This window comes from Belonocnema kinseyi, chromosome 6 (assembly GCF_010883055.1).
Source record: "Belonocnema kinseyi isolate 2016_QV_RU_SX_M_011 chromosome 6, B_treatae_v1, whole genome shotgun sequence".
In the NCBI taxonomy this organism is placed as follows: Eukaryota; Metazoa; Arthropoda; class Insecta; order Hymenoptera; family Cynipidae; genus Belonocnema; species Belonocnema kinseyi.
The window spans coordinates 1,825,576-1,842,350 of record NC_046662.1 but is presented as its reverse complement, the minus strand read 5'-3'; the positions used below and the strand labels follow the sequence as shown (position 1 = coordinate 1,842,350).

The window sequence follows — 16,775 nt, the reverse complement described above, 5'->3', positions numbered from 1 at the left end:
CCCTCTTGGCCCAGCACATTTTGCTGGTTTAAGGCTTCCCTCCATCACCCCCTACCGGTGGGCCGGCGACTAGCACAGCTGCCGCGCGGACAACGCGAACAGCCAGAGACGCCGATCACATTGCTTCTCGCAGTTGGTTTGCAGTTTGCACGCTCCTGTCATCGCAGAGGTGAAGAAGAAGCACTTTTGTCGACTCGAACCGTCACTTTTACAGTTCTTCCCGGGGTGACTCTTGTCAAATTCGCGAGTGAGTGATTGAGAGAGAAAGAGGATAACAGAGAAGAGAGCTTCTTCGTCAATTTCTCCCATCTCCCCTCTACAATTCTAAAAATTTGTCCCTTTGTTCGAGCGAGGAGGCACAAGCCACAGCAGGCCATTCATTGTCAGAGAGAGGCGTCTAGCTCTCAGTCTCGTCAACGAAACGAACGAAACGAACGAAACGCAGCCTCGAGAGTTCGGGTCGTCGACACCTGCTGTCTTCTTCTTGTTCTTCCTATTCTCCTTGTTGTTGTTGTTTGTTGTTGAAAAGTTGTGCAAACTGTGTTATTCATGCTAATGCATATTGTCTAATATTTATAAAAACTGCACGCACGCATATGAATGTGCACACATCCTTGTGTGTGACTCGTGTCCGTGACTCGTGTCCGTGACCTTGGACTTGAATGTCCAGTGCTCCCGGCGACGGAAAACGAGATAAAGGAGACAGATACGCCAGAGATATCGAATGAGAAGGATAATAATTTGTAAACATAACAAAGGAGTGAAGCTGCTGTACGTGAGGAAGAACGCAATCGAGGGTGGCGACTGCAGGAGAGTCGATTTGTTCTAGGTGTAAGAACGGGTCCCGAGTGTCAGAATCCTGGAAGTGGCCTGGCGTCCCAGGATGTTTCCCTACACTACTTTTCCGACAGTCGGGTAAGTAAGTCACTTTCGTACTCACGCATGCAAAAGTTAGCTTCGGGTTGAGGTAGGTAGAAGTAACCCTTTGGGGATGCTAAAGGACAGGAGCATCGCCCACTTCAGGGCTCATTTTAGGCATTGAAACAAGACTCCGAATTTCCGAGTCCTCTCTTGTTGTCCTTTGGCTTGCATCAAAATGTATTAAAAAATTACATTCATCCAGTGGTAACGTGAGAAATTCTGAAAACTTCTGGATCCCGCTTTCGTCCTCCCAGTATGAATCTTTGCGGCATTTTAAGTTGTCTCAACATTACTTTCCACCCAGAAGGTTCTGGCGAAAGAGAAATTTTTTGAATTTTTTTATCATGATTTTATATTTTTGTAGTCGTTAACATTTGAAGAAAGCGAGCATTTTACGATAAAGAGATAAATTCTTGTATTTAATTCTGCTAGAGTTTGCAAATTTCATGCTTTTGGAGCGCGTTCTAATGCCTCAAACGGAAACTGTGTTTTTAATTTATTGAAGGTTACGGAGGGATTGGTTCGTATTACTTCCGCCGCCTAGTGTGGATTAAAAAACTGAGAACAGAGACGGCCTTCTGAGGGATTCAAAATTTTTAATACCTTTTTAAGGCAAAGATTCTTACCGGGGAAAACAATAAATACAAGTAGTACCTGCAGGAAATGATTCCGTAAAAGGGAGAACTCTAGTTTTACGAAGTGATCGAAAAAGTTTTTGTTCCCGTAACATTGTGTAAATTAAAAAGAATTAAAATTACATGTTTTGGATCATTTTCGATATCATTTTAATTCATGTCAATAAACATATGCTTACTGACTGGTCCCCATATTTTCAAACTTGAAAAAAAATCCTGAAATCGATCATTTTCCTCTGTTTCTTTTATAAGCTTTTGCTTCATTTTTGAAGGTTCAAAGACACAAATTCGAGACATTAAAAAACAAGATGCTTTAAAAAAGATTCTTTTGATGATACCATTTTTCAATATTTTCTCTGAATCTAAACGACTTGTTAGCTAATTTTGCAGATTTGAGGGACATGATTGACGCCGAAAAAATCGCGAGCAATGCAATCGAGAAACTGAACCCGAAAGATAAATCAATTCTGTAGTTAAGAATCAAAAATAAAAATAGGTTCACAGACCGAAATGCTCCGAAATCAGGGAAAATGGGGAGATTTTTCACGAAAATAGGGGAATAAATTCATTTAAATAAAATTAATTAGCTACTAGTATCAAATTGAACATTGAAGCGCTCAAACTTGTTTATGTTTCAAGTAGAAATATTGCATTTTCAATTAAATGGATGAATCTTTTACCATGTAGTTAAATTTATAACCAAATAAAGGAATTTTCAATTAAGGAAAAAACGAATTTTCGCTGAAAATATTTAATAGTTGATATTTGAACTATTAAATATTTTCATTAAAAATAAGCAACAGTTGACTTCACTTAAAAAGACTAATATTGTAACAAAACCCTAAATTTTCTAACTAAAAAATATTTTTCAATCTACAACAAAAATTTCATCTAAACCATTGTATTTTCAAGGCGAGAAGACGAAATTTCTACAAAAGAATTCAATTTTCAAACCAAAAAGATAAATTAAAAAAAAATTAATTTTCAAATAAAATTATGAATCTTTAACAAACTAGTTCAACTTTTAACCAAGTATTTGAAATTTCAAACAAAAAATACGAATTTTGAAGAAAAAAATGTTGCTTTTTCGATAAAAACAAACAATTCATAAAAAAAGAAGTTGTAACCAAATATTTGATTGTTTAACGAAAAAAAGATTTTATTTCTTACTAAAAAAAAAGTTGAATTTTACAGTAAAAAAAGAAAATGTCAACCAAATTGTTGAATTTTCAAGCCGGCGTTGAAATTTCAACAAAAATTATAAATCCTCGAGCAAAAAAGAATCAATTTATATTCAAGAAGTAAAAATTTCAGCTAAAACATATCAATTCTAAAGAAAAATGTAATTATTGCTATTCCAGTCAATAATGATTTTCATTGTTCGTTAAAAACCGTACAAATGACCCAAAAAAGATGAATTTTAATTTAAATAATTACATTTTTAATTTTAAAAAAATGTCATTTCTCCCAAAGGAGATGATTTTTCTAAACCAAAAAGACGTATTTTCAAGCAAATAATATTTTTTAATTCAAAAATTTCAAAGTTGCCTAATTTTTTCAAACTAATTAAATTGTCTCTCGAGTTGTTTAAATCTTAAACCAAACGGATAACTTTATAACAAAATTATTGAATTTTTGACAAATGTTTCATCCAAATAATAAAATTGTGTAAAAACCTTGCTTCCTTAACAGCAAAAATATAATAGTAGACAGTTAAAAAAAGAAACTTTCAATTACAAAAAGTGACTATGAAGCCTGTGATAAATAAATAGTAATCTTGATACATTTTTAATAATTTAAAATGTTTTTTTAAAACCTATAAATTTTGCTTAAAAAATAAAAATTAATTTTTGACTGCAGTTTTTTCTTTCGGTTTACACACTTTTCAATTCAATTTATACCAAATGTATCGCTATTCGCAAAATTTTAAGTGCCGCATATTTGTTTTTAAAAAAATTTCAAAAAAATTCTGATAAATAATTTTTTACGAAGCATTCTCAATATGTAATAAAGTACGTAAAACTTTGAATCAGAAAGGAACTTTAGTTTTACATGTTAGCAAACTGCGTATTTAAATAATGGTTATCTTCAATTCAATTTAACTGTTATCAAATAATTTTTTGTACCTAGGAAAAAAAATTTTAAACTCTAATGAAATCAAAATTAAAAAGTAAATTTTTTAAATACAGTGAAACTCTTTAATAGCGCCGATTTTGGGGCTGACGGTGGGCGGGAATGAACTCATTATAGCCCGATTCGTTTTTCTTGTTAATGAACTGAAAAAAAAGATTCCTTGATCCAAAGAAATTCAGTACTGAATACGTCCAATCAAATATTTTATTGATCGAAGGAAAACGTTCTTACTTTAAGAAATATCGTTTTTAAAATAAAAAACTCACATTTGTTACAAGCAATTTTTCTTTAGATCAAAAACATATTTGATTGGACGTATTCAGTGCTGCATTTTTTTGAACCAAGTAATATTTTTTCTCAGTGTAGGTAGTGTTGAAGTTGGCGGCACATTTTTATACTTTTTAGAATGCTCGAGTTGAAATTAATGTAATTCTGTTTAATACCATGAGACGACCTCAGAGATGAAATTAGTCAATTTAATTTTCTACATGAAATATTAATCGTAAACATTTTAATCTAGAATAGTTTCGTTCAGCTAAACTGAATTTAAATTGATTCAAGTGTCGAGGTTCCAATGTTTTGAGTCCCAAACAGTCTCATTTTTGACAATTTGCGAAATCGTTTCAATTATTACCTTTTTTTCGAGATTATACAATTTTTTAACTTAAACCTAATTTATTGTTTTGTTGGTGATCGCTAATTGCATGCTACTACATATATTATCCTAAAAAAACTCTGTAGTTTAGCATTAAAAAAAAAAAAAAAAACCCTGGATATTCGGGACCCATTGGCATTTTGGACAAAGTGAAAACTGTATTCCTAGCAGTTTCATGAGTAATTCTCTATTTTAGAGCATCCTACTCTGCTACTGCCCTATCAATCTGTATTTATAGGGAAACTGTATATATGAACAATGAAGAAGTATATTAATGAAATTCAAATATAACTGGAAAAAAGCGTAGAAAAAATAATTGGATACATCGCATTTTTTTAACGGTTCTATTGTCATTTGTATGACCTTTTTTAATTTTGATAAACACATGCAGTAGGGTGACCCAACAATGTACATTTTGGATTTTCAACCGGCGATTTCGCGAAACCGTTCTCGCATAAAAGCAATTAAATAAATAATTTGTTATTCAAAAAACAAAAAGAAAAAGATTTTTAGTGTTCAATCAAGTGCTTCGAAGTTTTCTCTGGGTGTATGAATTAAAGTAGCATCTGAAAAATTTAAATTTGAACAAGCATAACTGCTACTCGCAATGAGTCTACAAATATTGAAATTTTATGCTACTTTCAAAGACGTCTCAAATTTTCTTATAACTTTGTTCATACATGAAAATTTGACGAAACCATACTCTCGCTTTCAGTCACCCCCTTCTCAGACTTCCTAAAACAGCTGGCTCACGCAGTTTCTCAGGGGAGTAGGGCGAGAGCAGTTGCAACATTATATATATTCCAATTGGAAACGAGTCAGGCAGCACTCACTGTTTACGTTTCTATCCCCTCGAAATCAGTCTAAGGCCATTTGAAGGCAACCCCCAATACTTGACTGAAAGCGAGAGTCCGGTGTATTTATTAATAAAAAAATTTCGAAAATTGGTATTTCTTACAAAATAATTTATTTTTGAACGACGTATTGAATAAGTTAGAATAAAACTGGTTAGTCTAGGTTTTTTGGGGTCGCTGATTATAAATGCGAAACCAGATTTGCAAAATTCTAAGTGGCGTGTCCAATATGGCGGACGAGTTTAAAAAAATGGATTTTCGTAAATCTTGGGGTTTTTGGGGTATCTGATAACGGATCTGATGTCAGATTTTAAAAGTTCTACATGGCGGATCCAAAATGATGGACGCCATTTATGAAAATCTAATGACTTAATGAAATTGTCCGCCATTTTGAGTTTTGGAAATCTGAATTCTTATTCGCGATCAGTGACCCTGAAAGTCTCCTAAGATGCGCATATTCTATCCGTGAAATTATTTTGATAGAAAAATGTATACCGCAAAGGGTTAATTAAAGCTGCATATTTCGAATAAAACATGGAGGGGCGGCGGTGAATTTGCTGATTTAAACTGCGTTTGTGAAAACCCTGCACTACGTAATTTAAAATTCAAAAACCCTACATCGTTTAATTTTACAATGTAAAACTTTACATGCAATAATGTAAAAGAGTTGAAAAAAGAGTAGTTTTTCAACTCTTTACAGTTATTGCGCGTATAGTTTTTTTTTTGTAGAATCCAAGGGTGTAGGATTTTCCCGGTGTATGATTTTACCATGTTGAGTTAAAAAATAGGCAATGAAAATACGTTTTGACCTAAAAATAAATTAATTGCAAATCAATATGAGTGAGGTTCTATTTTACGTATATGATGCAGGTATAAAGTACATAACAAATCAACAAATTTAACGGGTATGCTTATAAGTTATAGCTTTTTTTATATGCTTGTAAATTTTGTAAGTAAGAAGTTACTATTTAAATTTCAATTTATTTATAAGACTTAAATTAGAAATATAATTTTATGTTTCATGGAATCGAAGCCAAATAATTATAAATTAAATAGAAATTTCTCTCGAATTCTCGAAGTGCCTCAAACTGTCATTCATTCATATCATATAAAACGAGAAGTATCGTGGATACCGTAAATACGAAAAATGTACGATTCAAGACCACCCACCTTCATATCAGATAACTTGGAAAGTTTGTCACAATATTTTGTTGTCATAATTTTATAGTATTTTCGTTGTTTTACTAAATATTTACAATAATAGTTACTGAATGGACAGGTTTTGCGTGTTGATAAAGTTAACGTTAACTTTCATTGAGGCTTGATTCACCAAAGTTGTATGTATCTGAATGTCGCGTGCGCGCATCAGTGCACACTGCACATACGGAGCGTCTGACAGATACGCTTATTTATAAATTACATTCACGTGTTTTCTGCAGATACGGGTAAGCCATTTCTCAAAAATTAACAACTTATTTAAACATAACATTTTCATTTTCCCCATTTATCAATGAGTAAAGGCTATATTATCTATATTATGACTACGGTCCTAACTCAATTTTGATGAAAATTGCAGATACGCCTTTTTTCATTTGCACGGCAGTAGAGTTCCCGCGTGTGGAGATTATTATTTTAAAGTCGCTGCCGCGCTGAAAATAAATATAGTACAATTAAAACTGACCTTCAAGTTAAACCTATTATTTTACTTACCAATGGGATTAGGAAAAAAATTAATGTGGAACAGAATATTACTTAAGGTCCTCATTTTTCTTAAAATGAAGAAACCCCACTTTTTAAGGCAGCATTCTATTTTGAAAAGCTCGAAAAAAACTATTTTTTTATTTTTGCTGGGATTATTAATAATGATATTAGACTCAATAAATTCATTCTTAAAATATATTTAACAAAAAATTTCATTTATTTGATGTACTTTTTATTCACAAAAAAAGCTAATTCTTCAAAAAGTAGGTAGGTCCGCGCTGTTGTAAAAATCTCCAAAATGGGCGGTTCGAAACAAAAAAAAATTCAACCGTTTTTGATCCAGTATGACTCAGCAACCGGCTGAACTAGGATTTCTGGTATAAATGCAAGAATAACAAAATGGCGGCAAAAAACGGGAGGGGGGGGGGCGAAAAAAGTGCGTTTATTTGTACAGCTTTTTGCAAAAAATTATAGATAAAATTATTTACCTACTTTTTGAGGAGTTGACTTTGACTTACGTGTTTATGTATAAAAAGTGCATAAAATAAATGCATTTTTTTAAATATATTCTAAGAGTGCATTTGTTAAGCCTAAGAACCTCTAAATCAATATCATTATTAATAATCTCAGAAAAATTAAATAAAAATAGCTTTTTTTTCGAGCGTTTCAAAGTGGAATACTGTCTTAAAAATGCCAATAAGCGTGTAACTAGTGGATATTCAAAATATTCCCGATTTATAATATCATTTGTGCATTTAGAATTTATTCTTAAGGGCGTGTGACACACTCAAATACCTATAGGACCGACCTCACTTTTTTGGTTTACTGAATTTTCTTTGAACTTAAGAATGCTTAAGAACTTTCTTTGTTAATATAATGTCGGACTGAAACTTTGGAAAATGTATCAGAAGATCATAAACTACATTTATGTACTTCATTTGAGAAGAAATTTCACTAAAAATTATTTTCAAAGAAATTAAACCTGGGAATATTTTTGACATATTTTCTTTGTAAATGGAAATTTTTTGAACCTAAGAACTTTTTTTAATATGTAAAATATCGGCCTTCAACTTCTTGAGATGCAAGAGCCGAAAATACATCACGTTTTTATGTACGTTTTTGCCAACCTCGGAGATATTTTTAATATAAGAACAGTTCTTAGGTTCAAACAAATTCTAGGCTATGTCAAAAAATGGTTTCAGGTAATTTTTTGAAAATCATTTTGATCAAAATTTCTACTCATATGAAGTACATGAACGTACTTTATGGTCTTCTGATACATTTCCCGAAGTTTCAGTCCGATATTTTATTTACAAAAAAGCTAAATTAAAACAAATTCAGTGAACTGAAATGATGAGGTCGGTAATATAGGTATTTGAGTGTTTCACATGCCCTCAAGGTGTCTTTTTAATTATTCGTAATAAAACGAAGGTTTTGAGAAAATACCCTTTTGAAAAAAATACATTTTTGCTCATCATTACATTTTTTTTTAGATATTTTAAAATGTGCTCTAAAGCCCTATAAATATAAAAATGTTATCTCTTAGTTTTACTGAAATAATTGAGAAAGTCAGTTCTGGGAGATCCAATTTTCATATTTCCATGGCTGTTACAAGCACATTGTAATTTATCAAAAAAAAATGTAATGAAACTCGAAAATGGATTTTTTTCTCAAAACCACAGTTTAAAAATGATTATTATTTTTTTCAAGAAATATTTCTTCAAACCTAGGTCTAGGAGAACCTAGGAGAATGGGCAGTAGAATTTTAATCAAAAGTACTAGCAATAGGTGAAATTCTTCAGGAATTTCTTCATTCACTTTAACCATTAATTTAAATTTAAAAAATTATATAACTCACTCTGAGTGAAGTTTCTGAAAGATTATGTAGAGGTTTTGGATTCTGTCTGCATTATTATGTGGACTTTACAATTTAAATTACATTAATTTTACTATGATAAAAGCTATACGATTTTTTAATGAACATAAATTTAAAATTCTATTTTAATATATAGAAGATAGAATGAAAAGGATTTTCATAAATGAATTTGCATTGACAACTGCATGCAGATCCCTCCCTTTTAATTAAAAATAACTTGAATTTAATTAAAACTTGTATTTTTGAAAGTGCCTAAATTGGCAAGAATTTTGTAACAGTGTACAATTTGTAGTAAAAAAAACTTATTTCGATCATGTTCTTAAAATAATCATTTTAACATTAGTGTAATGTTGCAAATGTATATTATATCCCTTGAAGGAGTGCCGCGCATTTCGGTACACGCGCAGTTGAAAACATTGGATTTTCAACATAACCTTCAAAATTGGTACATTTCATGTGCACTATCTTTCTTACAATAATAACGAATCTCCCTCATTTTAATCTCTTTATTAATTTTTTTGTTTTTCCATGAGAACATGTGTTTTGAAAAACGCGAAGCTGTCTGAATAAAACTTTACCCCTCTAAAAAATTGTCTGCAACAAATTTTCCGTTATACAAGCGACGGCAGGCAGACACTATCGTAAAACTAGTTTTTTTTCGTGTTCAAGGGGTCTTGAAACGTGGAGGTTTGAGGAAATCCACGACAGTCAGTAAGAAGTGTATGGCTGTTTTGATATTGATTATTGTTAATTTCTATTATTTTTTTTTCTATATGCGTGTAATTTCGTTCCTGCTCTACGAAAGTAAAACATCGCTACTTTTTTACAAAGCCAATGTAATCTGGTTTATTCTGTAACTCTAAACCCATTGTTTCAATGTCTGACAAAGACTTAAAAACTCATACCACCATGTTAGAAAAAGACATTGCTTATTTAACATCCTTCTAATTTACTTACATGAACACAAATTTGTCGTATTACAGTGATGGATCACAGAAGAAGTCTTGGTTAAATTACACCCTAGGCCCAAATGAAGATTGGTTCACGTGACCATATTCCTACCTCACCGACAATGTTAATTCCCTAACTCATTTTCACACAAGTGCCACATCGAGTTGAAAATTTGGGACGAGGACCACCCTTCTTGGAGCTTCTTATTTAGAATTTGAAATTTCTAGCTCGATGTGGCAGTTGGTGTGAAGATAAGTTGAGAATTAAAAAAAGCGTCGGTAAGGTAGGGATCTGGTCACGTGACCCCCTCGTCACATGGTCTCAAAATAATCTCACCTTTGTTCTCGATTCAAGACTTTGCGATTAACTTAAGCGAGTGAATAAATCATCAACGATTCATTTCTCCATTATTGCTTCATTTGTAAAATTTATATCAAAGTAACTTCAAGACGTGCACATAAAAAAATAAGAATAACATGTGTTGCGGGACATTTTTTAGAGCGATAGAGTTTTGTTCAGCCAACTTCGCGTCTTTCAAAATACATGCGTTGATCATGGAAAAACAAAAGAAAGTTTAACCGATATTTGTGTAAAGTTTATCCTGTGAAGTTAATTTGTGTTGCAAAGAATCTTTCGTCGGAAATCGCTGTAAAGTTTATTTTCTGTTTTTCAGTGTGAACTTTAGACATTGCTTTATACTTTTTTTAAGACATATTAGTATGACACATTTGATCAAGCAATTTTGATCAACTACAGAATGGAAAGTAGACCATAGACACAAAGGAGGAGGGTTAGTCTTACGTCGCAGGTAAATCAGCTTAAGTGCCACTTCGTATTGGGATATATAATAAAGTCTCTAGAAACTTATGAGAGCAAATTATAACATATTCCCGAACTTTATGACAGAGCTTAAAGACTTATTTGGCAATTGAAAATGTTTCGTGCAGCGCGCACAGTTGTTAACACTTTAGAAACTCTCCGAAATATTGATGAAACTTGTGAAAAGTCTCAGTGCTTTAAAATTATCATACATTTCATAAGTAAGATGTGTGATTAAGTAATAACATAAGGCACAAAATTACCTTCACGGGCCTCAATCTGAATCTAAAGCAGTCAGAGATTTAAAGTAAAAATAGAAATTGGCATCTCGATGATTTCTTTTGTATTAGTTCTATGGGATGCAGGTAATGCAAAAAGATGCAAAATTTATTTCATAGAGATTATTTCTTTTATTCAGAGGTCTATACTCCTTGAGAGCTATTGAAGAACTAACTAACCAGCGACTACCCTAGAGAGACGTATTCAAACTTCAAAGTAAAAAGGTTCTTTCTTTCAGTCACAAGATTATCAGTTTCTTAATTTACGTTTCGTATATAGTTTTCATAAACACTCTGTTGAAGACCTCACACATTCTCGTTTCTAGACACGTACATATAATCATAAAATCTTATTCTGAATAGGTTCTTATATTACTGAATTATTTTTGCTCATATTCCAACATTTTGATCCTTTACATTGTATATACGCCTGCAAATGGGTCTTTTCAATCAAGTCCCAATTTGGCTACCCGATGAACTCTTTTTTTTTTTTCTGATCCGTTAATCAAAACATGTCATTTTTTCATCCTCCATCTTTACTTGATGTTTGCATTTTGCTCAACACCGTAAAATCATCGAATGAGAAATATGCGTCACTGTGGCAAATAAATCAATAAAAGATTGCATTGATCATTCAGTGGGGCACTTGTCACTTTCACTGATCAAAATCTAGAGAACTTTTTTAATCTAGGTGTACATAATTTTGCGTGCATCTTCCTGTTATCCGAATGATGCCATAAATTCGAGATGTTTCTAGTCTTCGGATAATTGTCATGTCTGGCAGGCAGCACATAATTCGTCAGTTTGCATTGCGTTTGCTTGAAAGTTCGTCTGTCTTTATCATACAAGTAAGATGAAACGACGAAATCAAACACGCGGTCGATGCACGTGGTTACACTGATTCCCCACCTCCTTATACCCCCTTCTCTCTTCTTCGTCTCGGTAGTTTTCTCTCTCACTCGGGTTTCCTCACGTTGCTCCCACCATACCCCACCCATCCTTGTCTAATGTCTATCATCCTTGCTACCCATTCCAATGGTTCTCAGACTTAAATATAAGCTGCTCAAAGCTCGCCATCAGCTCTGCACTGTGTATTGTATGTGCTGTCAAATTTTTTGTAGCTTTATATATACATAAATTACTGTACTATCAAACTATGAACTGTAGTATTAAGTGTACTATATTTACACTAAAATGTTATACTATTTATTGTAGTGAAGACCGTGAACAGTCACACCTTCTTCAACTGTGATCTAATACTCCAACCTGAACGTTTTTTGTGATGGCATTTTACACGGTCAAGTGGGCTGCAGGCAAACTTTCGCTTCTCCCTTTCTCTTTCTTTTACCATATCTTTTTCATCGTTTTTCTGTATTTCTCCGTTTTTTTGTGCCTATATCTCACGTTATGCAAGTGGTAAAAATGTACCATCGAGTTGACATTAATAGCTCATTCCATGATGGTATCTACTGGAAAATAGGTTATGAACAAATATAAAAGATTTATTCAAAAAGAATCAATTTATTAAAGGCACTTGGAAGGCGGTCTTTACTCTTTGAGATGCGAGATTCGACTAAAGAACGAACGTGTCACAAACATCAGATTCATACACCATACACATTTCAATCATGGCTATTGTTTATGTTACCGAGATTACGAGCTCTTGAAGCTTTAGGCCAAACTTCTTAGAACCGCAGAACACACACGACTTAAAACATATCGTTTTCAGCACTCCGAAATCGTAGATTATATTTTTGCTCTATATACATATATACAATAGTTGACATAATCCAACAGTATCATAAAGAAATTTTGATAGTTTTTAGTATAATAAGGCTTGCATTAAAAAGTAGTGAAAATTTTGTCCTTCGTTTTTAAATCGTCGATTAGGCATTGCAAAATATAAGACTCTTTACTCCCTTTAAATAACGATCGGAGCTGCGAAAAGAAACATGAAATAAATTGAAACCCCAATCTTCGTTTAACGCATTAGAAGCTGGAGATTTGAAAGCATAACATTTGCAACATCTAATAGGGTTGCCTACAACAATACATACATCATAAAGCTAATACAATCTGAAAAGTCTTTTGAATTTTAAATTATACAATTCCCAGGAATTTTTCAACGTATGCTTTATATGGACATTATTACACTGAAATTGTATTAAATCAATTGCGACGTACTCGAGAAGGTTCTTGAGTTTTATACTCGAACGCAAATAATAAATCCCTCCTGATTTATAATATCGAGAGCTTTTTCTCTCTCCACAAGCGCCCTTTAGTGTTAAAATGTAACCCACAGGATGAGCACAAACGCCAACTACGTTGATTTATGTGCAATAAAATAACGCATTTTGGCATCAGGATCCAAGATGTATTACGCCGGGTTTTCTCGACAAGAAATAAATCTTTTTTACGGAAAAATTGGGAAATGGTAATAATCTGAACTGGAATCGATATCGCAATTTTATGCTTGTGCGTTCTCAGGGATTGCGGCCTATTGGAATAATTGCATGGTGTAACAGTGCATAATGCGGTGGCGAGTACTAACATTTATCGGAAAATTGCCAAATAACTTATATAGAATTTTCGGCACCCAGTTTTATTCCAGCGAATTGGCACTTCCGCTGCTTGGCTCACAGAAATTTAGCTACTGAAGATATGCTTTTCAAAAACTTAAAATACTATCGGAATATTGGCATAAGAAATTGAAATCTGGTTGCGACTTATTCATCATCGCTTTCTCTATTTTCTCTTAAGTTTATCAATACTTTTTATAACCGTTAGATGGGTAGTTGAAAAAATTCAGATTGCATGGACGCAGTAATTGTGTCAGCGAAAATCTTTAGTTTATACCTCTATAACCAATCATTCAAGACTCAAAAGTTACATATCTCATATCGTCTGATGATTAAAAAAAACAGACGAGTATGAAAACCAGTTCCTGCAGAAGAACAACTTTCCTTGGTGCAGTCAACTAACCATTGCCCGATATATACTGCGTCTTATCGCCCACACCCTGGTTGAAGAAATCGGTGTCCTGAATTTAAATTAGAACTTAGATATTAAACCTATCCTACAAACTTGGTAGCTGTCCAGACAAAAGCGTGGGTCTAGTCTCCTATAACGGGTTTCAATTTTTGGTCTACATTTATATTTCTTTGTGCCAGTATATGAGAAAATTAATATAGGCTACTTTGATATTCTCGTTTTATTTCACAGAGAGAAAAGGCTTTTAGTTTTTCTGTCTTGAGACAGTAATCCTCAACCAGCAAGTATTTCTGTACTGCTGAGACTCGCAGAAACGTTTTCTCCTTCGTAAAATATACATTACAGATATGATAGGGAGTCTAAAGAGCAAACGGGTTTTCTAATAGATATTGCTATAATAGTTGCCATTTTAGAGGTTGCAATGTAGCATTTGTATTCAGTTTGCGGCATCCAGCATTTGCGCTTTAATATATGTATATATTTTTTAAATGAGAGAAACACTTCCTGGCATGGGAATTTCAGAACTATTTATTTTATTGATTTTAATATTTTCCTAGAACTCTTCAGTTTGTTATTCTAACACAGTATAGTCGCTGGTAGAAAAAATGGGTCTCTAGCATTGATTGATAGAATACGTAGAAGTTGGCTCAACCATATGGAACAATCGATGATGCTGTAGTAGTGTGCTAATGCAGTGTTCTGAACTTATCGAAGGCTGTGTGCCTCGCGTAACCGTAACGTAAGCCGCTTACATGCGCCTAGTGCTTCGTTGAAAGGAAAGGATCTTTCAGAAATTCTCGTGCCTCTTACCTCTGCGCATTGACCTGTTCAGTGGCAACTTTAAACAAAAATCTCACGAGAAACACTCAGAATACAATATTTTCCTCATCTACCTATAGATTTTCTATTCTCAATTTGTAACTTCATCCCAAGTATTGAACAAGTTTAAATTAGGTATGGATTATTCTGGATTGACTCTTCAAAGATCGATCCTTTGAATCGATTCTTTACGAGTCGATTTTGTATTGAATCGATTCTTTACCCCCAGAATCGAAGAAGCGATTCTTCTATTTTTATTTATCTCTCCGTCCTTTACTTATGTGACCACAGCGAACATTTTTGATATCTATTGCTCTTTCCTAAAACTTTCCTTTTGTGACCAAGTCTGCACCTCAACCTAAGCGCAAGCGCAACCTGCGCTCACAATGTTTATTACCAAACTTTCGAAATTGAAAAGACCTCTTTTTCTAACCTTTATTGTTAGAAAAGGAGGTCCGAACTTTCCATGGTACCAGAGTTGCATGTGTAAGGCGCGATCTTTTTAAAATAAAAATATATAAACTGGGATTATAGTTTTTTGAGCAAAGGATTTTGGATAATTTATCTGTAATTTTGAATTCAAAAAAGTAATTTCCTAGAAAACTTATTATAGTTCTGTCTTTTAACACAGTATTTTAAAAAAGAATTATAATTTTCAGTGTGTGCAGGGAATTTTACAAAGTAATTATAACTTACACTTTGGGGTAATTCACAAAATGCGTTTTACGTTTTAGTCAGAAGTTCTTGAAAAATGTATCATGTATTTTGTAATGGCCCCTTTGGAACAGGTAATTTCCATAAAGAATTATAATTTACATGCTGCATCAGGGAATTTACCGCATCAGTCGCTATATGTAGTTTTGAACTGGATCAGAGAATATTCGACAAAAAATCTAATTCAGATCTGGAACAAGGAATTAAAGAAAAAAAACTATAAATCGTACTTGGAACAGTGAATTTTTGAAAGTAATTATGATTTTGATTGGGAACAGGGAATTTTGAAAAAGAACTATAATGGTAATCCGAGACAGGGAATTTTCCAAAATTATTAAAATTTTGAGTTACAACATGGAAATTTCAAAAAGAAGAAGTTTGCGGTCTGGGTAAATAAAAAATAGACCTTGAAATGACCTGGAACTTAAAGTCATGCGATTGTTTTTTTTCTCCTTGGAATAATTACGGAATAATTACTCATTATTTTACTCAGAGCAAAAATTGACCTAGATTGAAAGAATAGTTTTTTTTTTTTTTAATTTGAAACAAGTGAATATCTTCTTTGCTCATACAGAGTTATTTGGCAGAAAGATTCGGTGAGATAAATAAAAATCCTTTTAACATTAAAAAGAGGAAATAGCATTTGTGTCAAGAAACGTCAGTTTCACGTAAAATGAGATTTATCTGATTCTGAGTATTAGTTTTACACCTCAGGTTTTATTATGAGTTCATTCTAAAAAATTGTACTAACACTAGCTTGTTTTATAGAAAGTGCGGATAACTATACGTGATAAATGAAGATGGAAATGTCCCTCGAAACTAGTTGTCAAACTCTGAACAATGAGTCATATTTAAAATATTTCTGATGATTATAGAAACCGAGAAACTTTTCGAAAAATGTGGAATCAGTTCCGTGTGCGAAAACGGAATCATGCAGCATAAGAACAGATTTCAGAATGAGAATGCATTGAGACATAAAAAGCTGTTGGTTCTCAGTGATACAGAATTATTTGGAATGACAATGGAATCATTCGAAAAAACGAAATCTGATTCATAAAGAAAACATTTGAAATGATTTCGCAGATTAAAGAGGAGTGAAAAACTGTCTCAGAGTGTTGCGGAAGTAATGAGAATTCAACTGGAATGAATGATTTTAATTTATTTCGAATGTTGGGCTGATTTCAATAATCTTTCGAAATGAATTTGATTCTGCCTGCTGATTTAATTTGATTGGAAAGTTGATTCAAAATATGCAATGTGAAACTTAAACCGGGGATTTTATGTGTCTCAACAGCCGCTCGTTATTTGTTGTTATTCATATTGGTACTATACAGGGTGGCACTGACGAGCGTGTGTGTCCAAAAAAGGTAAAGCCGTGCAATTTCAAATTTACAGTGGTTTCACATCAGAGAAGGTATTAGATTTGTG

General features: G+C 32.9%; 1 protein-coding gene across 3 annotated transcripts in view; it reads left to right on the top strand.

Moving 5' to 3' along the window:
- LOC117174900 (RNA-binding protein Musashi homolog 2) overlaps positions 1-16,775 on the top strand; it is a 108,242-nt gene that overhangs the window by 69,535 nt on the left and 21,932 nt on the right. Inside the window, exon 1 of one of the 3 annotated variants that reach the window (XM_033364334.1) lies at positions 78-915. The exons of the other annotated variants lie outside the window; for them this stretch is intronic. Within the exon in view, the coding sequence (XP_033220225.1) occupies positions 884-915 (32 nt within the window). The 5' untranslated portion in view covers positions 78-883. Of the gene's footprint in view, positions 1-77; positions 916-16,775 lie in introns of those variants that run through there. 3 annotated transcript variants of the gene reach the window in all.